The sequence below is a fragment of the Cryptomeria japonica genome, chromosome 3 (genome assembly GCF_030272615.1).
Source record: "Cryptomeria japonica chromosome 3, Sugi_1.0, whole genome shotgun sequence".
Classification (NCBI taxonomy): domain Eukaryota; kingdom Viridiplantae; phylum Streptophyta; class Pinopsida; order Cupressales; family Cupressaceae; genus Cryptomeria; species Cryptomeria japonica.
The window spans coordinates 65,469,904-65,493,380 of NC_081407.1; the positions used below are offsets into that span (position 1 = coordinate 65,469,904).

A 23,477-nucleotide genomic window follows, 5' to 3' on the forward strand; every position below is an offset into this window, starting at 1 on the left:
ATTGTTAGAACCAGAGAAACGAAAATCGCCTAAACTCGCCTGGACTCGGCGAGTCCGAGTGCGAGTCACCCTCGCCGAGTCCTAGGGACTCGGACTCGGACTCGGCCGAGTCCAGGCGCCAGACTCGCCAGACTCGCCGAGTTTGGCGAGTTTGGCCGAGTCCCGTGCCTGGGACTCGGCCGGCGGCGATGTGAAAGATAAGTTAAAAAAAAAACAATTTTAAATGGTTTTTTTGACTCTTTTTTTTTGTGTTATTTTTGTTTTATACCTAAAAGTGACTTTCATTTCATTCATTTGCAAAAATAGGAGGAGTAAAGTGAGATAAAAAGAATAACAAGGGTGGATTGAAGAAAAACCAGCAAGGAAGATTTCTTCAATTTCTTCAATTTTCTTCAAGAGTTCTAAGAGGTAAGTTGGTAACATTGTTTTTTTGAGATTTTTTTGTTTCTTATATGCAAAAATTCATTTTTCTATTCTTTTTTTTTTGAAAGTTTTACATTTTATTCCAAAATCTTTTCTATGTTACTATGTAGGCCCAGGGTTTGTAATTTTATTTTTTTTAAAGTAGGGTTTGACAAACCCTACAATTTAAAAAAAATAAAATTGCAAACCCTAGTTACCCTACTTTAGCTTTTTTGAAAAAAATGTTCAATGAGAATGAAATTATGAATGCACAACATAGAATGAATGTCTTAATTTATTTTTGCATTTGTAATGTTTTATTGCAGCAACCTTCACATTCTTATTTGCCTCAAGTTTCACAAAACAATCATACAATGTCCTCTTCTAGACCTCCCATTAGAAAGGACCCTGCTTGGAAATATCATGAGGATTTTCCAGGGCAAAGAAAAGGGCAAACAAAGTGTATATTTTGCAAAACAATATTCCATGGAGGCATATATAGATTGAAATACCATATTGCTGGTGTGCGTGGGCATGATGCCGACCCATGCACAAAAGCAATCACTGAGGCCGTACGTGATTGCTATGTAATGGTTGAAGAAATTGAAAGGAAAAGGAAAGAAAAAGAGGATCTCACAGTCATTGGTAGACATGCACCTTTAGGAACAGGGACACAATTAGGTTGTGTTGGAGGGCCTTCTTCCTTACCTTCATATCGTCCCACTCATTTTGCTACTACTCATGCTTCCGGTTCTGCTTCTATAAGTGCCAGTGCTAGTGCCAGTGCCTCTGCCCCTTCTCATGTTCCTAGCACTGGCAGTGGTAGTGGGAATGTTAGCATTGGACCTAGCATTCGTAAATCTAGGTTGGATACCTTTTTTGCACCTCGCACTACTCCTGGGTCCCAACAGTCACTTGAGAGCATGGGTTGGAACAAGGAGGTCCATGATGCTGCTAAAATGGCAGTTGGCAGATTTTGGATCTATGGCAGTATTCCATTCTTCACAGCCAGGTAAATGTTTTATGTTTGATTGTTTTAATTTTTATAATTTGATTGTTCGTATTAATTTTTGTTGTATATAGTTCATTATACATAGTACATACTTATCTCATTAAAATTATTTGTGACAGGTCACCTTATTGGCAAGAAATGGTTGATGCCCTTACCATTTGTGGGGCGGGGTTCAAAGCCCCTTCTGAGTTTGATTTGAGCGGACCCATTTTGACTGAATTGGTGAATGATGTGAAGAAAGAATTGGGTGATCAACGCCAAATATGGAGCACTAAAGGTTGCACCATCATGACTGATGGTTGGACAGACAGGAGAAATAGAACTCTCCTTAATTTTCTTGTTTCTTCCGCAGGTGATTGATTAATTTTAGTTTCATTTAGGCATTAATTTTTTATTTTTCATTTAATGATTTATTGAATGATCATTGATCTTGCTTTATTTTTTTATTTCAGGGGGCACCGTTTTCATCAAGTCTATTGATGCCTCCGCCCATTGCAAGAATGCCACCTACCTATGTGAGCAGATAGAGGAGGTGATTAATGAGGTGGGTGAAGAGAACGTGGTACAGGTGGTGACTGACAATGCACCAAATTATGTTGCTGCAGGTAAACTTTTGATTACAAACTAATTTTGTTTGCAAATTAATTTCTATTTTGTAACCTCATTAATTACAATGCAACAAATTATGTTGTTGCAGGCAGACTATTGATGGAGAGGCACCCATCTATAGTTTAGACTCCATGTGCCGCCCATTGCATTGACCTCATGTTAGAGGATATTGGAAAACTTCCATGGGTCAAGACATGTGTAGAAAAGGCAAGAAATGTGTGCAAATTTGTATATAATCATTCATGGGTGTTGGCTCTTATGAGACAATACACAGAGCATAAGGAGTTAGCTCGTCCAGGAATCACAAGATTTGCCACAAACTTCATCACATTGCAGTCCATGCTTCGTTGTAAGATGGCCTTGAGACGTATGATTGTTGGTGAGGAGTGGTCTTCCTCATCCTATGCTGCCACCCCAGCAGGAAAAGATATGGCAGACTGCATTTTTGATGAGCGAGGCTTTTGGAGCCCTTGTGATGAGATAGTGAAGGTAATTTTTTTATAAATTCTACAATTTTTATTTAACTTTTTGTTTTATAACTTATTCATCATATTCTCTTATTTGCTCATGTTTTAAATTACACAATATTTTCAATTTTACAGTTTGTTAAGCCCTTGGTGGTTTTGTTGCGAGTTGCGGATGGAGAAAAGCCCGCAATGGGCTACATATATGAGGGCATGGATAGGGCGAAAGAGGGCATCAAATCTATCTATGCAGGAGATGAGAGCAAGTATGGTCCCATTTGGCAGATCATTGATAAGAGATGGCATCATCAGCTTCATAGGCCCATCCATGCAACAGCCTATTATTTGAATCCGGCATTCCATTTTAGCCCTACTTTCAGGGCTGATGCGGAGGTCCTTGATGGGCTATACTCAGTCATGGAGAAGATGGCACCTGTTGGTTGTACTCAGTCAGATCTTATGCGAGAGCTACAGTTGTTCTCAAATGCACAAGGGGAGACCTTTTCTCGTCCTATCGCCAAAGAAAGTAGGACAACTATGATGCCAGGTAAAAATAAATTGTAAGGCTTAATTTTAGTTTTATTGTATATTGTTAAATGAGTTTATGAGAGACTGATTTTATTTATTTTTCTCATTTCAAACTCAGATAATTGGTGGAACTTTTTTGGCCCAACGACACCAAATCTTCAGAAGTTGGCCATTCGCATCTTGAGCCAACCATGCAGTGCATCTGGTTGTGAGCGCAATTGGAGTATGTTTGAGCACATACACTCCAAGAGGCGCAATAGATTATCCGTGGAGAAGATGAATGATCTTATCTTTGTTCACTATAACCTCCGCCTGAGAATGAGAAAGAATGCATTAGCTGACATCTCTCCTATCATTCTAGATGAGGTTGATCCTGAGGCAGAGTGGGCCATTGAGACAGATCCTGTGGCTGTCTTTAGTGATGATGACACTGATTGGATCGACCAGGTAGATATAGAGGCTGAGGCTGTAGCCATGGCAGAGGAGGAGCAGAGAGCACGAGCAGAGAGAGGAGATTCAGAGGCAGATGGTGATAGTGACAGAGATGGTGACAGTGACACAGATGTTCCTGATGTTGGTCAGCATGGCGTGGTGTCACGAGGAGCGGCTATGGCTGCCCAATCATCTATGACCTACCTTAGACGCCTTCGTAGGGGGGCGGGGCCTTCATCGGAGCCGACGTCGGGGCCGGAGGGTGCAGACTCCTCTGCGCCATAAGCTTGTAGATGTATTTACCTTTGTTATTTGTATGGAACATTTGATGATGATCATATGATGACATGGATTTTTTATTCCATGAGTTTTGTAATATTGTATACATTTGACAATATTTATATATCTATGTTTGTTATTTCCTTCAGCTACAATTTGCGTTTATGCTTATGTGATAGATCATAGATGTATACTTGTGTATGTATTATGTAATGAAATGAGCCAAGTTTGATGATGTTATTGTGTCTTATTCAATAAAGGGTGCATGAAACAAGTTTTAAATCTTAAAAAATCTCTAAATTTTTTGAGTTTTTCACTTTCCCGAGTCCAGCCGAGTCTGGAGCCGAGTCTGACGCCGAGTCCCGAGTCCGAGTCCGATTTGGCCTTGCCGAGTCCGAGCCGAGTCCGAGTTTCGTTTCTTTGGTTAGAACACAACAAACATATATATATATATATATATCAAAGAAACGGGACTCGGACTCGGCTCGGACTCGGCAAGGCCAACTCGGACTCGGACTCGGGACTCGGCGTCAGACTCGGCTCCAGACTCGGCTGGACTCGGGATAGTGAAAAACTCAAGAAATTTAGAGATTTTTAAATATTTAAAACTTGTTTCAGACACCCTTTATTGAATACACCTTAAAGACACAATAACATCATCAAACTCGGCTCATTTGATTACATACACAAGTATACATCAATCACATAAGCATAAACGCAAATTGTAGCTGAAGAAAATAACAAACATAGATATATAAATATTGTCAAATGTATACAATATTACAAAACTCATGGAATAAAAAATCCATGTCATCATATGATCATCATCAAATGTTTCATACAAATACCAAAGGTAAATACAACTACAAGTCTATGGCTCAGAGGAGCCTGCACCATCCGGCCCCAACCCCCTGCGAAGGCGTCTAAGGTAGTTCCTGGATGATTCGACTGCCATAGCCGCTCCCTGTGACACCATGCCATGCTCACCAACATCAGGAACATCCGTGTCACTATCTGCCTCTGAATCTCCTGTCTGTGCTCGTGCTCTCCGCTCCTCCTCTGCCATGGCTACAGTCTCAACCTCTATATCTACCTGGTCGTGTCAGACTCGGAGGTTAAATTTTCTCTACTTCTATCGACACAGTTTCCCCCATATTTTTCGATGGGGGTTTGGGGGCAGCGCCCCCAAGGTGGGGTCAAGGGGCAGTGCCCCTTGCGCGCTTCTTGTCGCGATACAGGGCGAGGTCGAGGGGCAGCGCCCCGCGAGGCCAAAAAAACTTATTACAAGTCTGAATTAGGGTTTCTTTGAGAGTCTTCCTTAGGGCCTGGTTTTGCACTTGTTGCTAATTAGGTCTTGCTTGGTGAGTATCATTCTTGAAGGTCCAAGCTAGGTCAAGTTGGTGAGTGATAAAGTCTGGAATGTCATCCTGATCTTCAAATGCCCTGAAATTTGGCTAAGTCTGGAATGTCCTGATCCTGAAATTTGACTAAGTCTGGAAAACTGAAGAATCCTCCAAAAACTAGATTTTGCAATATAACTCCTGGAGGCCCGAAACCACTCTCAAACATCCTGACAGTATATATGGAATATAACTTAAAGTATAAGAAAGAAGAAAGATATAAGGAAATGTCACTTATACTTAAATGTTATATTCCATAAAATAATCCTGACGGAGAGACCAAAATGTCAAATTTCGCCCTTCCAAAAAAACTTATTACTTTTTAAAAAAACTTTTTAAAATGTTTTTTTTTTGTCATTTTATTAACCCAGCCAGTAGCCGAGTCTGGGGCTCAGGACTCGGCGAGTCTGGCGATTTTGAGCCAAAATCGCCAACTCGGCGAGTCTGGCGAGTTTACTCTCCAGACTCGGCCGAGTTCGAGTCCGAGCCCCTGGGACTCGTTTGGCCTGACTCGGACTCGGACTCGCCGAGTTTGGGCGATTTCGGGCGATTCTCGTTTCTCTGATATATATATATATATATATATATATATATATATATATATATAAGTAATCTAGATTGCAATCTAACTTTAATACTTAACTAACATAATCAAATTTTCATCAAATAAAAAAGGATACGAATGCCATACAAAAGTATGTCCTTAGGCGGCCGTGAAGCTCGCCTTCTTGGAACCCCTTGGTCCCAAGCCCTCCAGGAAATCGAAGATGAGTTCGAATTCTGTCTTGGGTGTAACCTCTTACACCCAAGCCATCCAAGGAAGACCCTTGTCTATTCCTTGCCTTGGGTGATGTCTCCATCATCCAAGTCCTCAGAAAGGATCAGCCAGATCCGTCGAGTCCTGTCTTGGGTGTAACCTCTTACACCCAAGCCATCCAAGGAAGACCCTTGTCTATTCCTTGCCTTGGGTGATGCCTCCATAATTTTGTAGTGCCGGTGGGAAACCAGCAGCCTGCGTGATGCCACTTTCTAGCATCTGCCTGGGTTTGCCATATGCATTTGGATCATACACTCTGTCTCTGAAGTCTTGAATTTTTATAAGCCCAAGGTCTATATCCCCAACATTATCCCACTCACTCTGGACCTTTGACTCTTTGATCACCCCTTGATACTGATATCTCAGTTTTCCCAGTTTGCGGGGAATGTCTACTCTAGAGGTATGTGATGTTCCTGGTGCACTGGCTGCCCTTGAAGACTCTGTCATCCAATGAGGCATTTATCCTACACACCCGAACACGGATTATGAGACAGGTTTCAAAGCGAAAACACAGGTTAGTAGTGACAGAAGATGGCATTAGCATAAAAAAGAATTGTTAAACAACCAGACAATTTAAAGTTTGAAAACGTCTTGAAACAGGCTATTTAAACAATTTTAATTTTGCTTTTTAAATACGATCGAGATACTGAAAATTTAGTTGGTTTCGGGTAGTTGATCCGAGCAGATTTTTGAAATGAGTTGCTCTCTATGATGCTGAAGAGCAAAAAGCTACAAATGTTATTGGTTTGCGTGAATAAGCGTTTAAATTTTCAATGATCGTGTGCTTGAACAGTTTCAGACCAAGATTCCTAAATTTTGCCTAAGTCTAAAGATTTTTTACTAGAGGGCCAATTTTGCCAGTTAATGGTTGCGTTGATTGGGTGTTTTAGTTTTTTCAAAAATCAATTTTGAATGTTACCTTGTAGATCAAACCCTAGGCTAAGCAACATGATTATTTTGAAGGAGGAATTCAAACTTACCTGGCAGTGACCGAGAAAGTTCGCTGACGGTGAAGACTACTAGACTCAAGTTTTGTGGGGAGATCTTTGACTTTCGGCCTTTTGGAACGAACTGAGAGAACCTTCCCTAGGTGAATTCGCCAAATCCTCAAGACTGTCGAGTTTGAACCAAACTTGTATCTTAATGAAGGAATGCGAACTTTGCAGACCAATCTTGGAGTTTTTAGTTATACGCTTGGCTTTCAAACAAAACACTTAGAAATCCAACTTTCCAAGCTGCCAACGAGCTAGGAAAATTCGGCAATTCTAGAGGAAAAAAAAGAAAATCGCAATCTCTTTTTTAGACGCCAAACAAAAATTCGGGCCTTGTCTATCAAATGCGAGATTTTGACTTCCCTATGCGACTTCGATCTCTCCCTGCAAATGAAATTCAGCAGATTTGGGGTGATGGTGAGGGTTTGAGCGATTTTCCTTTGCTTTTTGTCTAAGAATAAATCCCAATCGCCAAATCCCTCTTTATATTCTTAGGCGATTTCGGTCTATGCCTAAGAAATTCGGGCAATTCAATCTCCTTTTTTGGACGCCCTTTATGTGCAAACTTCGGGCTTTTGATGATTTTGTGTGATTTTGAAGTTGCCAAGTTGGGCCCTAAGTGAGGATGAACTTCCTTTTTCAAACCTTTTACTGAAGAGCGAAAACAAGGGTTGTGACGCGACTCTGATCTTAGCGACTTTGACAAACTTCGGTCTTATAAAGATCTTTGCGTGATTTTGAATGCTCCCAACATCTTCTTGTCCTGACTACGCGACTTGGCTTTGAGCTTTGAGATTGAATTCGGCACCTTTTAGACGGAGTGAGAGATTTGTATTTAAAGCGTTCCTCTGCGATTTTCGGCCAGATTGGCTAAAATAAGAGATCTTTGTGAATCACTCTTTAACAAACTTCGGCTCCTTTAGGTGAAATGCAAGATGTTTGTGGATGCCTTCCAAGTCGAATTTCAAGCTTGTTAGGCAAAAACAAAAAAAAAAACACGATTTGGCTTTTTAAAGTTAAAAAAGTGTTCTTTTTAAAATTTCGGCCCTTTAGGCCAAAATGCGAGATTTTCATTTAAAATGCCCTTATCAATTTCGGTCCGATTATCTCTTTTGCGAGATTCACTTGTCAAGTTATTGCTCCTTATTGAAATTTCAGGTCATTCACTTAAAATGCGAGATGATTTTAAGTGGATATAACCTCCTTGGTGGATTTTGGGCTAAGTGGGCCCTTCGCGCAATTTTATTTTCATCTCTTCTAAGCAACTTCGGGCCTTGTAGGTAAAACGCAAGATGTTTGGTCTTTGAGTTGAAACGGCCTCTCTTAAGCTTTTCGGGCCTTAGAGCCCTTTTGAGAGGTTTTGATTTCACATTATATCCTCCCACTTAAACTACTTCGGGCAAAATGGGTCAAATGTGAGATTTGTGTTTTAATGAGTTTTGTTAAAATGACTTCCCTTTTACTCTTCGACTTCTATGGCGTGATTTAAGCTTATTGTTTGTTTCGGCTCTTGAGAGGACTTTGCAAGCTTTTAACCTTTGTTATTTTCAGCCAAAAAGGGGAATATCGCACGAATTAGAGCTTTCGCGGTTTTCAGCTAAAAAGATCATTTTGCAAGTTCGAACTTTTGTTCTACATTTCGGCCTAAAAGACCATTTTGCAAGATTTAAACTTTTATCTTTTTCGGCCTATGAGGCTCTTTTGGGCGAACTTAGACTATTAGCCAATTTCGGCCTATGAGGCTCACTTTGCAAGGTTTACCCCTTTTATCTTTTTTTGACCTGAAAGCCAATTTTGAGAGTCCGAGTCTTTTTTCCAAATTTCGGCCTTTTGAGCCGATTTTGTAAACTTAGAACCCTTTGTTCATTTTAACATCTCGGCCTATTCAGCCAAAAAGTGAGATCCCTTGGTTCACCTTGAGTATCAGGCTTCAAACCTGCTCACAACTAATCTCGGATTTCACAACATCTTGGGACTTCACCTTATGCTCTTCCTCACTCAAGTAGCCAATTTTCTTATCAGTTCAAGACCCTCTTGTCAACTTGGCAATCTGACTTAACTGCAACATCTTGCTTCTCATTTTCAAGATCCAAATCCTCTGACCTCTAGGACTTAGGACGGATCATCTACTAACACTCAAACTCATAACTACTGCATCTTCTCGCTGCGAATTTACCAAAACTTCCTACTCGAGACCTCAGCAAGGACAAGACAAGAAAGGGGGACGACCCTGTCGACGACGGGGAGTGTGTAAGGCACAACAAAACCCTAATTAGGGTTTGATACAAATGAAACCCTATCTAGATAAACATCGTCATGGAATCACCAAATGAGAAAATAACATGTGCTAGCACAGAAATCGAGGAAGCATCCTCCAATGAAAAAATGAACTGCCAAGTAGGATCATAACAAACTGTCTTCTAGAATCTTGTTTCCTTTCTCTCCTTCCCTTATGGAATATACAATGAATCTGGTCACTATGCCCTCTATCTCAGTCATCGGAACTTCAGGTAGAGACTTCAATTGTTCCTCCATGTGCATGACTTCATTGAAGGCTTTGACGATGGCATTCTCCCATTCAAGTTCAAGATCTTGAGTCTTGTTGGCTAATACTACGAGTTCAAGCATATCATCCAACTATTTTCTGGTGATCATTCCATTAGTTCCATGAAAGATAACTCTTATCCTTTCCTCCAACTCTCTAGCTTCTATAATCATCCCAGGATCAATCTTCCTCTCCAAAACAATTTGTGCTACTTCTACTATCTTATCATGAATACAATGCATATCATCTTGAACTTGAATGCATCTGTTTCCAATTTCTTCAAAAATGATCTTGTTCGTGCGAAGTAGACTACTCCATTGTAGGAAGTTGGGTGTAGATCCTTCTCTTCTTATCTTCTCTCTTGATAAGACTTCCCTGGGTGTTTTCCTTATTACTTGCAATACTGCAATGATAACATCTCTAGCATGAGCAAATGCTTCGAAGGCCTCTATGAGAACAAGAGTTCTTCCAAGGACTCTTATGAATGTGTCGAGTGTCTTCATTATGCCCTTCATGAACTTGCTAACTTTGGTATATGAGTCTTCTATCCATGTGTCCATCAATTGTGTCGAATTCCTTATCTTCTCCATATCATCAACTGATTCCGCAGGAAGCAAGGGTGGTGGTGTTGATGTTGGACTCTAATGTCTCAATGGTTCCTGGAATTGTTGGAAGTAGTTCCTCCATGCACTTATCTCTTTCTCTAGCCTTTTATTCTTTTCTACTTCATCTCTTAGCATATCATTAACTGCCTTCAAGGAATCATTTGCATCACCTATGGCTTGCTCTGAGGTGAGTGGACCCAAATCAATAGTCTCCATATCATACTCATCTACTGTGATCTCACTTTCATTCTTATCAACCATTGGAGTAGCTATTTGCACTTCCTAGATCCTGAATCATCTCCAATCACCTTAGACATCTTTGTAGCTTTCCTTTTCTCAGTGATTTCTCGAGTTCGGCTTAGAAGGCTCTCTATGTCGTATGTTGGTTCCTCATCAATGACTATCACTTCTTGGGCTAGTCTTTCCTTGAGCCATTCAGGAATAGAGGATCTCCCTTCTTGAACGTGTGTTTCTTCACGCACTTGCTCATCTCTAGGTGGTGAAGTAGTCTCATCATTGTCTTCTTCTTCATCTTTTTCGATCTCTTGAATGTGATGGGTGAGATCTTCGTGTCCTTGTGATGATTTCTCTTTGCCTTTATCATTGTGAATTGTGGATTCCATTGATTCATTTCCTTGACTCAATTCCTTCTCTACCCTTTGTTCTTCGTGTCTTTCATCCTAGTTCATCTCTTCTTCACGCCTGGAGGAAGGATGACTAAAACTTGATTTATGCTTTTTCCTTGATGACTCTTTCTCTACGGTCATCCTTTCTCTTCGAACCTCTTGAGTGAGATGGCTGAGGAGCACTCTCACTTGCGCTTGCTTCATCTTCATCGTCTTTCCTTGCTTCTGAGTGGAATGTCATTGTTATGTTCTACTCTTTCAATTTCTGTTGTTGTATGTCTATCCATATGTGAGTGTATCCAAGACTTGTTTCATCAACTCCTTCAAATTTATGACCTCCATGTCAACCCAATTGATGTTGATCTCCTTGCCTTCTTTGGCATAGGCTGATTGGAGATATTTGTCGCTATCCTGAACTTGATCAGCAACATGAAACAACTTACATTTCCTGATGAAATCGAGAGGTAGTCTTGAATACATCTTTTTCTTCACTTCCACATCATCTTGAATGTTCATCCAATAGCCCTCCAACTACCACTGGTGTCCATATTTCTTTCCCAAAATTCCTTTTACACTATCATATGGATCGAAGTGATCTCTGGGAGTGAATGGCTTGAGTGAGTAGAGTGCTAACTCTTTCTCGGCATCCTCGGCTACTTGAAAGGAAGGAGACACTTCGATAGAATCTCCAATTGTAATACAAAAAGAAACACTGGTTCCATGCTTATGTCTATATGCCTTGACATATGCCACCAATTGTCTCACCACCTCAAGTAGTACCACTCTGTCTGTCAGGTAGCGTGGCAACATGTAGGGAGGAGGAGGATATCCTTGAACTCTGATATAAGTGAACTTCGGGAATTGGATGTGTTACAAGTGTGGTTGTCGTTGCACCAAAAGATCGACCTGTTAATGCCCAATACAACCACTAGACTTATAGAATCCACAGGAGGCCGTTAAGCCATGTCACAAACCCGAGCGTTGCGTTGCACAACACAAGGACACCAAGGGCACACACCTTGCAACAATCCCCCCCCCCCCCAACGCAAGCGAGGGGTTTGAACCTGTGATCGAGCTCTGATACCACTTGTTACAAGTGTGGTTGTCGTTGCACCAAAAGATCGACCTGTCAATGCCCAATACAACCACTAGACTTATAGAATCCACAAGAGGCAGTTAAGCCATGTCACAAACCTGAGCGTTGTGTTGCACAACACAAGGAGACCAAGGACACACACCTTGCAACAAGATGAACCATGCACCATGTTGTTGAGCCAATGCTTGTCCCTTTGGAGATAGTATTTGTTGAAGTCCTCCTTGAAGCATCCTCGTGATATGCATAGTGAATGCATCATTCACTCTCCTATAGTATTGTTTAGGCGGATGATGAAGCTGCGTATAACACTCATGCACTTTTATCTCTCAGGGTCTTCTTCCGACTATACCCCTATACATTAGTCCTGGGTACTCATAATTTCTTGCGAGAGAGTATATGACATAGGAGCTCATGTAGAATGCTCTAGTGTGCATCAATCTTCTTAACTGCAAATCGATACTATTGCTGATGAGCCTTGCCCAATTAATTGCATCCTTGCCGTGAGTGATAGTCTCTATGAAGTAGAACATCCAGTCCTCAAAATATGAAGCCTCGGATGCACCAACCACTCGATGAAGTAGGGTGATGAAGTCTTTCAATTCATCTTTGAAATCCACCCTATGTAATCTGTCAGGCCACCTACTATTACCACCTCTACTCTTCTTTAACAAAAAACTTGTCGATGATCTTTGAACAAGCTTCTGGATCATCGTCATAGGCAGACTTAGCTCCTTCCATACTTATGTAGACTATGTCCTTAGGCTCAAGTAGATGAAATGCTTCGCTAACTGCTGTCTCCAAGAGATATGCAAGTATTGTTCCATCCTTCGCCACTATTCTTCTTGAAGGAGAATCGTAGTGTTGAGCACATTCGAAGATTTATTCATAGCATTGCATTGCAGGAGGGAAGCCAGCTGCATTTATGATCCCACTATCAATCATCTTCTTCGCTGTAGCAGTAGGTTCACTTGTGTACGACGGGTGTTGGAGCTTCTTGGTGTTGAATTTCCCAAGATTGGTGTCTCCTATTTTGCTCCAATGAGACGTGATCCTAGTTTCTAATGCACTGCTCCTTGAGTCTTCCTTGATGAGTGCATGACGGGTCATGGTTTTATTCGGTTTAGGAGCCGCCATCTTTCACCTATAAGAGATGTGTGAGTTAGGATAATGGTGAAAAGTATGTGAAATGTTGATACAATGAAGCCTATTCACTTAGTAGGAAACCTATGATATTGATCTAAATCAATCTTACATCTAAATGAATATGAAATTGATGGCTAAATAAGACTGATTTTTACACCTATTTGCACTTTTAATGAATTGACAGCGATAAGAGAGATCTAATTCAATAAAATTGATCAATATTTGACACCAATCAGACTTACATCTAATCTTCTATCAATCAATATGTTATACTTAACTCTGATTTCGCCTTTGAATTGATGCCTTTAGTCAAATGATATGACTGAGAATACTCAGCTGGCCTGCTGGTATTTGGAGGTAAGTGAACAAATTCGCTCTTCTTATGATTGAAATCGCTGCACTTCTGGGACAAATTCGCCAATGACACTGATTGTAATTACTGGTTTGCTCTTCAAATTCGTTGTTGGAGAGGGAACTCGCTGATGATATACTGAAATATGCTTCCTTATTGAATAGATTCACTGTCCTCTTGATGGATTTCGTTGCTCCTATTGATCAAATTTGCTGATCTTAGTGAACTTTGTTGCTTTCTAATGAAATTCGCCACTTGCTGATGATTAAATTCACTCAAGAGATAGATGTTGACGTGTCTAAAATTGCATCATTACGGTTCCATCCAGCCAACACAAAATAGAATACTAAGAATCCTATCCTCTCTTGAAATAAGGAAATCACTAGTGTTGTTTTTAATTGATCAATGGGGATTACCTCAATGTTTCGGTTGTCAGGTCTTGACTGCAGGATAACTTAGTGGTTTGATGTGTTTTGCTGGAAACACAAAGGAGACTTAAGGTTAGACGAACGGCTTCGAGTGAGTTCCCTAAAGTTTAATAGTCCTATATCATTTGATTTCACTTGGATTGATATTATCTCAGCTTGACTGTATGGTTTCTTCTTGGTAAAAAAAAAGAGAAAAAGGAAAGGGGAAAAGAGATAGAGAAAATCTAATTAATTTATCTAAGATAACATGTTCAAGAAAACAGACAGAAACCTCCAAAAAAACTAGATTTAACATTATCAGCTAATAAAGCACAATGCTGTAAAATCTAGTGCAATCTTCAAAGGGAACTAAATTTTCATGCTACTAAACATAAATGCAGAATTTGACATTCATTCACTTGATGTTTAACAACTGAACTGAGCATAGAAATGGGTTCAGACTAACCATGCAGGGGGAGTGACAATCAACCAATCCTTAATGGTATGAACACCAAGGCTTCTATCAAATATTATCCTAAAAATACTATCTGAAAACAAAAGACATAACAAGAATATTAAATGGTGAAGAAGGAGACCATGCACTCACAAAGAAATGAAACAGCTTTAATTTCCATTAATTTTGCATAAATTTCGCCAAAGCTTCAGCAACAATCTTAGACTTCTTACCAAAAAATAAGGGAAAACCAACCCCTTTAAATAGAGATTCAAAATTTAGATGAATGGACAAGATTTAAACAAAACAAGTGGCCCAAATTCATCCATACAACATAGTACCCATGCCCATAAATAGGAGGTAAAATATCAACAACCACCCAAGGAAGAATAATAACTACCTAAAAAAGGCAATTAATAACTACCAAAAGCAGCGCAAAAGTGCAGTTAGACATGAACTTTATGGCCAAAAGTGCCCTTTTAGATTTTTAAAAGAATTATGCACTTTATGAAGGCACCTTTTCTTTTTTTGCTGCAGACCCCTTTTCTAGAAATTCATCTTCGGCATGCAAATATTCTTTCCAAAGGTCCCGACCTGCCGCACGTTTTGCCCGAACATATTCTTGAAATCTGATGCACAGCTGAAACGGCACCATGAACTGAGGCATAGGAGGATGACATATCTTATATTGCATGCCCTCCAAATGACGATCTACATGCTTTAACCCATCCTTCTAGTCGGACCGATGAGCTTCAAAACACAAAATGTCTAAATAGGCGACCTTATCCATCCTCAATCTATCCTCCCAGTCCGGCTACACTTGGTCATTGGACAAACTATTTTTCCAACCTAGAACCATTGATCAGAGGATCCTGCCACCAAGCTCCCTCATGTCCCTCAAAATTTCCTCGCATGTCTCTTGCTCTTTGTTAATGGTGCCCTTTGTGTCATTCTTCATGCTGATGGTCCAGTATCAATCTTTAAAAGTGCTGATGTTATAGGGATCCAGGATGGCAGACAATGTAGGAATCTATGCATGGGTCCAGAAAAGAACCCTCGTGAGGGGAAGAGCTGTAGCAATGACCTCATGAACCTTGACGCATTCCCGCTTTACTTTGAACAGTTTAACCAAAATGGTTTCTCGGTGGTGGGTCATTTCCTTTACATCCTCAATGATTAGCTCTCCCCTTTCTTTAATGCTTCGAATCCATTCCTTGACAACCTTGGCGGTATCCCGTACTCCTTCAAACTCTGTTGTTGTCCTTTGCGCCAATGCTGATGGGGGAACATGGGATTCGCGGGCATAATGCAATGGTTTCAGCAGGTGATCGATGTACCCCTCGGCCTGCTCAGCACGAACTCGATACATGTTTCTCTCAGCAATTATCTCGTTGAGTTGCTTGAGCATGTTTTGCACGGAGTCCTTAAACTCCTCCCTTTCTTGTTCTTCGGTGGCTCGCCCGATCGGGACGGTTGTAATGCTATAATCGGCCAATGCAATTTGATCTGCTGGCTTATCGACGAGCGGGGTAGCGATATGGATGGTACGGTTCCTCAGCTCATCCTTGGTTATTCGGGAGTAGGTCTTAGGCTTTTTCTTCCCTTTGGACTTTGTTTTCCGTATGCGACAAAAAATATCCTCCAAGTTTGATAGGCGGCTTGGTGGCTGCCTTCCACTGTGCATGAGCAACTAACCAGTCTTGAGGTATGGTCTGCCCAGATGCTATGGTCAAATTCCCACTCTGCTCTTTAAAGGTTTCAGCTGGTTCATTGCATATCTGTAACTAATCTGTTATAGGAGGAGCAAAGGAAGTGTCCAGTCCTTTGCTTACAGCTGAGTTCTCCCCTACCTCACTGAACAACTGTCTGGTATCCCCATGTGATGGTTGCTTGACAGTTCTGTCAGGCTCGTGGGTCTCATCCGCCCTTCGTTCTCCTTCGACGGTGGTGTCATCTTTGTCGGTGCTATGCAATTGCAATTCGTGTCGACTCCCCTGGGTGAGTTCATGTACATCAGCCTCTTGATTGGACGGAATTTCTCCTTCCTCAACTTGATTTTCAGGTTTGCCAGAATCAATGATCTTCACCTCTGTATTTAGCTTGTCTTGTGCCGGAGGATTATCAGCTTCGAATGCATCAACATCGCTCTGGGAGGGCAGAACAGGTATATAATCAAGCTCAACTACATCATCATCGGAACTGGGGTCCTTGGATGATGAAGTGACTTCTGGTCTTCTAATAGGGATCTTCTCCCTTCTAGTCCTTTTTGACGTCCGAGTCCCTCTGCTAGCTTTGGCTTTCTTCCTTTTTTCGGGCCTCTCAACCTCTTCCTTTGGTGCACTTGAGGTTCCCTCATCTTCCGAGGACTGAGAATCAAGATTACCCATCATATGGTAGGTGAATTGAACTCCTTCAAGAGTTAGCCACTCAATCTGTTGGTGTAGCCAATGATCGGTGTACCTTTCTAGGGCTGTCATAACTGCCTCAAAATCAATAATTGGATCCTATGACCAATTGATGCCGGCAAGAGATGCCTTACTACCTCAAACTCCCGAACCCATAAGCAATTTCCAGAATCTGTTACCTGATCCAGGGCCCGACGGTATTCATAAAGTCGCATTTGCTGCACACTTAACCTTGAATATTCACGTTTAACCTTGAATATTCACGTCGTCGAACCTCATAGTCATGAGAACAATTCTTCCAATAGTCTTCAATTGATTCCTTTGCTCTATAGCGCTTGTCGTAGGCTCTCTTTGCCAAATTGTCATGATCAAAACATTTCTTCGAGAAATGTTCTTGTAGGCCATAAGAGGCTAACTCAGCAAGTGACTCATCGGCATGAGTTGCATTCTTTAAATGCACATCGAGGTTACCCACAATCATAGGGAAGGTGAATCCGGACTGCTTCTTGTCTTTGAGTAAATTGCTCGCCGGACATGCTTGCCTTGCAACTTCCAGAAGAATTATTTTGTTGGTTGGATGGTGTGGAAGTCGGAAAGGAGCTCCCTCAAAGCCGGCTATCCGGATATAGGAAAACCTAGGGAATTGAATAAACCAGGCGCCGTACCTTTGTACCAAAATGGTAGCCTGCTCTGAGAGCCTTATGTGTAATCCCCCTGCATCAACCTGACTAGGCACATTGTGAAGGCATCATTGACGCGCTCATATTGACCAATAGTATAAGCAGGGTTGTTCTTTTCCCTCTGAGCTATGTCATGATGATGTAGTTGAGGATAGCAATCGTACACCTTTACTTGATTGGGCCCGTTCCCGATTTCACCCTTCTTGATCAACCCTGGCAGTGGCTGGTGTCGGGCGAACATATAAACTAGGTAAGAGGTAATGGTGAAGTGCTTTTTCTCTTCAAGTTCGACCAAGTGGGTATGGATATTGTCACAGATAATCTGGGCCCAGTCGAACTTGGATTTCCCGGCAAAGACCTGCTCTGCAAAATAGAACATCCACTCTTCAAAAAGGTTAGATTGAGGGAGTCCCATAACCCGGCTAAGCAAGGTGACCATATCTCCATGCTCATTGTGAAAGTCATTTTTGGGGGTCTTTTTCCCAATTCTAATACTCGAAGGCATTCTCTCCTTATACCATTCCTCGTTTATCAATGTCCTGCATTTAGTAGGGTTCATGTCATATGCAACTTGTGCTTCATCTTTTATTGTCGCAATGGGGTTATCCGGGAAGGGGATGTCCAATGCGTCGCCAATGGCCTCAAGTGTGAAGTCAGCTAGGACCATATTCTCCAGAACCACTAATCTGGTCTTTGGCTGATAATGTCGGGCAGCCTCAACTACTAGCTCATAATTTTGTACTGATGGACGAAATCCTACTGCCTAGGCGATACCACTTTTCATCATCCGCCTAGGCCTGCCATAGGCATTAGGGGAAAATAGCCGGTGTCTGAAGTCCTGAATGTTGATGTGGCCCAAGTCAGTATCACCTACGTTTTCCCATATGCTTTGGACCTTTGACTCCCTTGGTCCTCTCTGGTACTGGTATTTCATCTTCTGGCCTTTGCGAGGGATGTCTGATTTAGAAACCCGAGATGTTTCGGCTGCACCAGGTGTCTTTGAGGATTCTACCACAGATTTAGGCATCTATCCTACACAACCGGACGCAGATTACGAGACGAGATGAAGGAAACAAAACAAGTTAGTTAAAAGGGATACGTTAGCACATAAGGATCAATGGAAAACAGAAATTTGAAGAAAAGCATGATGCTTCAGAAAAAGAGCCTGATTAATTTGGACATGAAATATTATTAAGCTCTTCGATTAAAAATTTACTACTCGGCTGCGGTTCAAGGACTTAGGTGTTTAATGATCGCTAAATTTGCACTTAGTCTTTAAGTTCAGTTTTTCAAAAATGAACGAGGTTCAAAATTCCCTACATCCGAAATTTGCATTCCTGGTTAACTTTTGGACAGACTCTAATTTTGCTGTTTTGCTTGATGCCTTTCAAACGGGAAAAGATGCGGTCTACGGGATTTAATCATTTAATCAATTTTGCATAAACACATCTAACCAATCTTGCAGATATTCCAAATGATTTCAAGGGAGACAAAGCGAGCTCACCTGGCAAATATGGGGTCAATCCGCACAAACCCGGCCTGCAGGGTTGGTTTCTTTTTATTTTTTTTAATTTGAAAATGCCCTTTCCCCAACTTGCAACTTTCACGCGCCTGCCAATTTTCGGGATAGAGGGCATAAAATGCGAACACCCTATCCTATGCCTTGCATTTTTGGGCACAGCTCGCAATTCATAAAAAAAGAATGACGTTTTCCCTAAGTCTAAAAATTGCCTTGCAATTTTCATGCGCCATGGTAGGGTTTTGCGATTTTGAATTTTTAACGCTTTTGCATTTTGTTGTTTTATGCCGAAATTGGGGGGAGTTTCGCGATACTACGAACCTTAAACACTTTTAAACATTTTAACTACTAATGCCAAAGGTCGGCATTTCGCTCTCTTTGGCCAAGTTTGCTCTTTGGCATCACTCACTTATCCGCCGATCTTCAGGCGATATTTATACGAAACCTTTTTTTTTTAGGTTTCACATTTTACCTATGTTACCGAACTTCAAGGTTATTGCCCTTTTTGCGAACTTTAAAAAAAAACCTCGCAATTAGTCTTGGTTGTCGAACTTCGGCGATTTTGCCCTCTTATGCAAACTTTTAAACGCTTAACACTTTACCCTCTTATGCCAAAGTTCGAGGAAATATGGCCTCTTTGCGAAGTTTAAAAAAAGCTTCGTGATTTTTTGAAATTCTAACGCTTTGCGCTTTATCGCCGAAGTTCGGCGTTTTGTGGAGCTTTGCAAATATTAAATAGTTTCGCGTTTTACCCTCTTATGCCAAAGTTCGGCGATTTTTGGTCTTTTTCAAACTTTTAAAAGTTTCGCATTTTATCCTTATACCACCGAAATTCGGCGTTTTTGGGGTATTTTCAAAGTTTAACTCTTTTTCACATTTAACCCCCTTTTGGCGAAATTCGGGATTTATACCACTTTTGCAAGCTTTTAACTCTTTTCACATTTAACCCACTTTTGGCGAAATTCTGGGTTTAGATGATTTTTGCAAGCTTTTAACTCTTTTTTCACATTTTTACCCCTTTTGGCGAAATTCGGGGTTTAGACCACTTTTGCAAGCTTTTAACTCACTTGACTTAGGCAATTTTGCAAGTCGAAAAAGGACATTTGCAAAGTTTCAGACTTACACGTTTACTTCAGTTTAAGCGAAAATCGTTCCAAGTACAACTTTTGCGAAGGTTTTAACTTGAACGTCTTACTTCGAAGCGAAAATCGGCCTCCTGAGGGATTTTGCCAGCTCTTATTTAACTTGCATTTTCAGGCCACCAGGCCTTTTGCGAGCTTTTCAAAATTTTAACTTTGCCCTCAGATTTGGCAAACATCAGCCAAAAAGCGATATTTGAAAACTTTTCAACTTGAGCGATAAAGTCACCTTGCAGATTCCCAGGCTTACGCTTATGACAACGTCCTTTGGACTGATTATGGGCACTCAGAAAGGACACGAGACACCCTGCACAGGACTCAACAGAGGGAAGGCTAAAAACCAGCAAGAGGGGGACCCTGTCAACGACAGGGAACGTGTGCAATGCACAACAATAGAGAAGCTTGTTTGATTTGATGGTTTGAAATGAAGGTTTGAATTCCCTCTTATAGGCGATCCAGGCAAAAGTTATGTCTTCTCCAATAAAGGCCAACTTAGTTTTGATAGAAATAAAAAATTACAAATCACCTCTTAATGCTGGCCGACTTACATCTTTTTATTTAAATTTGAATTTTGCTTAGGGGCGCCAAAGTAATGTTCGATTAGTCTTTAAAGTGTATTAAAATATTAAGGAAATTCGCTCCCCTCTCTCAATTAGTAAGTTCGCTCCCCTCTCAATTTGTGAAGTTCACTCCCCTCTCTCAATTTGTGAAGTTCGCTCTTGTGTGCTTGAAGGTGAAGTTCGCTCTTATATGCTTGAAGGTAAAGTTCGCTCTTATATGCTTGAAGGTGAAGTTCGCTCCTCTACCCTTGAAGATGAAGTTCACTCCTGTGGACTTAAACATGAAGTTTGCTTTCAACTCAAAATCAGATTGGCTCAAGGTAAATACTCTCACATCTTCTCTCGGGCATATGAAAGAAATTCGCTCTCACTTGGAAATTCATGAAGTAAAAATCGCTCTACTACCTTTGCACATGAATTTCGCTCTCCTATGCCCAAACATGAAGTTTGCTCCTCTATGCCTAAACATGAAGTTCGCTCCTCTATGCCTAAACATGAAGTTCGCTCCCCTAAGCTTGAACATGAAGTGAATTTCAAACTAAAAAAAACTTTCCTCATCAACTCAATCCTTAGGTTTTTTTATGTTATCCTCATTCAACGCTCAAATTCACGCTCAAACACACACTCAAACAAGGCTCCTAGGGGAAATTCACCCTCCATCCTCAAGACCTGAAGTTCGCTCTTGTAGCCCAATTCATGAAGTTCGCTCTCCTGGGCTTGAACATGAAGTGAATTTCAAATCGGAACTCTGACTTACCTTTGCTTGCTTTCACTCGCTCTCATCTTTGATGCGTGATGCTATGTTCACTATGAAGTGTTCGGAAGAATTTCGCTCCAAATGCTATGCACATGAAGTGGATTGAACACTTAGTGTTTTCTCACTCACCTTGTTTCACTCTTTCCATTCAAAATTGCAAGATAAGGCTCATGGAACCACTTCGTTCTCAATTAAGGGCATTCGAAGTGAATTTTGCTCCTCAAGAGGAGCACTTGAAATTTTCGCCCTCAAACTCGAGTACTTAAAGTATCACTAACTGGCAGTCTTTCACATTCTTTGGTTGAACTCATGATAGACTTGACTCTCATGATATCTAGAAGCTACAACCTCACTCATTTCATCAGAGAGGGAGATATTAGAATAAGAGACCAAGACTTGAGCAGAAAGGAGGGGTCCCCATTTTGATGGGGCGGTGTGTGAAATGATCACAACAGGTACGTGAAGGATGATCGAGCACACTACAGTAAACAAGTGAAAACTTTCAAAATAGTAGAACAATGCATGGCCACACACTCGTACAAACAAGGCACATTTTTTAAAAATTTCAAGTCCAATGTATGGGCGTGCTCTTGGACGATGTCACATTCTTGTGAAAAGAAGGCAGATTTTTGAAAATGTCAAGTCCAATGTATAGATGCATGTCTAGACAATGGTGCTACCAATACAAGGAAATCCCAGTAGTAGTGCACACCTCACTAAGATTTACATGTCAAAACTTAAACTCTTCTAGTGCACCTAAAAAAAAGAAAAACTACAATTTGAGTTTTCCCATCAACACTCTAGCTGCTAGCATATGAGGAAGAAAAGATGTGCCTTTCAACCTTAGGAAAAAAGGACTTTTTCAAAAAATTTGAGGTGTGTGTTTTGGCACAAACCACATAACTAGAAATATTTTGTCTTATAACCAAAAAAAAATCTCCCAATGGTCAAGTGCGCACCTTAGCAAGTGTGCATGCTTTTACAAAGGATCCAAAATGCCCAATGAATAGGCATATGGGGATTAGTAACTTTACAAGCACACAAGAGGATGAAAAGCACATGCAAAAAAGGAATCATATGTTTGAAGGCTACAAACGCTCATCAACACAAGGAGGTGATTTTTCTATGTTGTGCCAAGGCGCTTGCCAATACAAAGAAAAGTTTTGATACCAAATGCACTAGGTTGTCCCAAATGTGCGTAGCCAAAGGGGGATGTGCTAGTACAAGGCATCTTTGTTGAGACACATATGAGGATCCAAGTGTGTGCTAAGATTTGTATTGGCACATTTCAGCTAGAAAAGGACAAAAAGCCCAGAATACCAAGATCAAATCCAAATGGAAATTTAGAGTGGGGTAAATCTGGGAGCATTAACAGTATTCCAAAAATTTGTGGAGAGTTTCCTATGTAAACGGTTTCCTAAAACAATTTAGAAGGCAATGGCAAACTTTTAAGTCCTACAAGTTTCAAGATAATCCCACTCGAAAAATTAGATAGAAGAGATCTAGATAAAGTCAAATATGAATTCAGAAGCCAACTGTAGTCAGCGTACAATGCCTATTTGTTATGTTCGATAATATTAGTTATTCGGCAATGTATTAATCATACAAATCAAGTTGTTGTCACTCTCAAGTAGTTATATGTGTCGGTTGGTAAACGGTTGTGTTTCTCTTGGCAACCGTCAACTCCTTTAAATATCATGTGTATCGTCAAGGAAGGTAGTAGGATGTAATCAGATCAACTATAATGCTTAGCCGACCATCTCTGGTCTTCTTCTCTATAATAATTTCATGTGCAAATAAAGATATATTTTACTCCTATATCTGGTATGAATTGTCATCTTTATTATTACTCTATGTATTTAATTTATCGGATATAGTTGTAAACATTTGGCGTCGTTGCCTTAAACAAAATCAGGTCAGATTTGAGTGATTCATGCCCTTAGATCCCAATAAGGGCGAGAAGAGGCCACAAGGTGGTCAAGACCAAGTGATCAAGCGATCTCTGAGGATCGTAGAACAAAGAGCATGAAGAAGATTACGAGAAAGTTTTGAGGAAAATCCAGTTGGACAATCAAACTATCTGTCAGACAAGGAGTACAAAGAAGGAAATCCTAAACTCATAGACATATTCTGTCATCTATCCATCTCAAGGGAAACAAGAATTGGAGGATCCGAACCTCTGACCCCCGAACAAAGGGAGCACAGGAACGAGTTAGAGCATCGAAGTACCCCAAGTGTTGAGGACGTTGGAGGT

The 23,477-nt window shown here is 40.8% G+C and overlaps 2 protein-coding genes across 2 annotated transcripts in view; one reads left to right on the forward strand and one right to left on the reverse strand.

The window, feature by feature from the left end:
* The window catches only part of LOC131032552 (CSC1-like protein HYP1), a 326,093-nt gene that overhangs the window by 290,932 nt on the left and 11,684 nt on the right, over positions 1-23,477 (reverse strand). The gene's annotated exons all lie outside the window — the stretch shown is intronic.
* LOC131874566 (uncharacterized) lies at positions 978-2,155 on the forward strand. Its single transcript, XM_059218062.1, has 4 exons — positions 978-1,414; positions 1,534-1,766; positions 1,867-2,019; positions 2,112-2,155. Exons 1-4 carry the CDS (start codon positions 993-995, stop codon positions 2,147-2,149), a joined length of 846 nt encoding a protein of 281 aa, XP_059074045.1. The 5' UTR covers positions 978-992; the 3' UTR covers positions 2,150-2,155.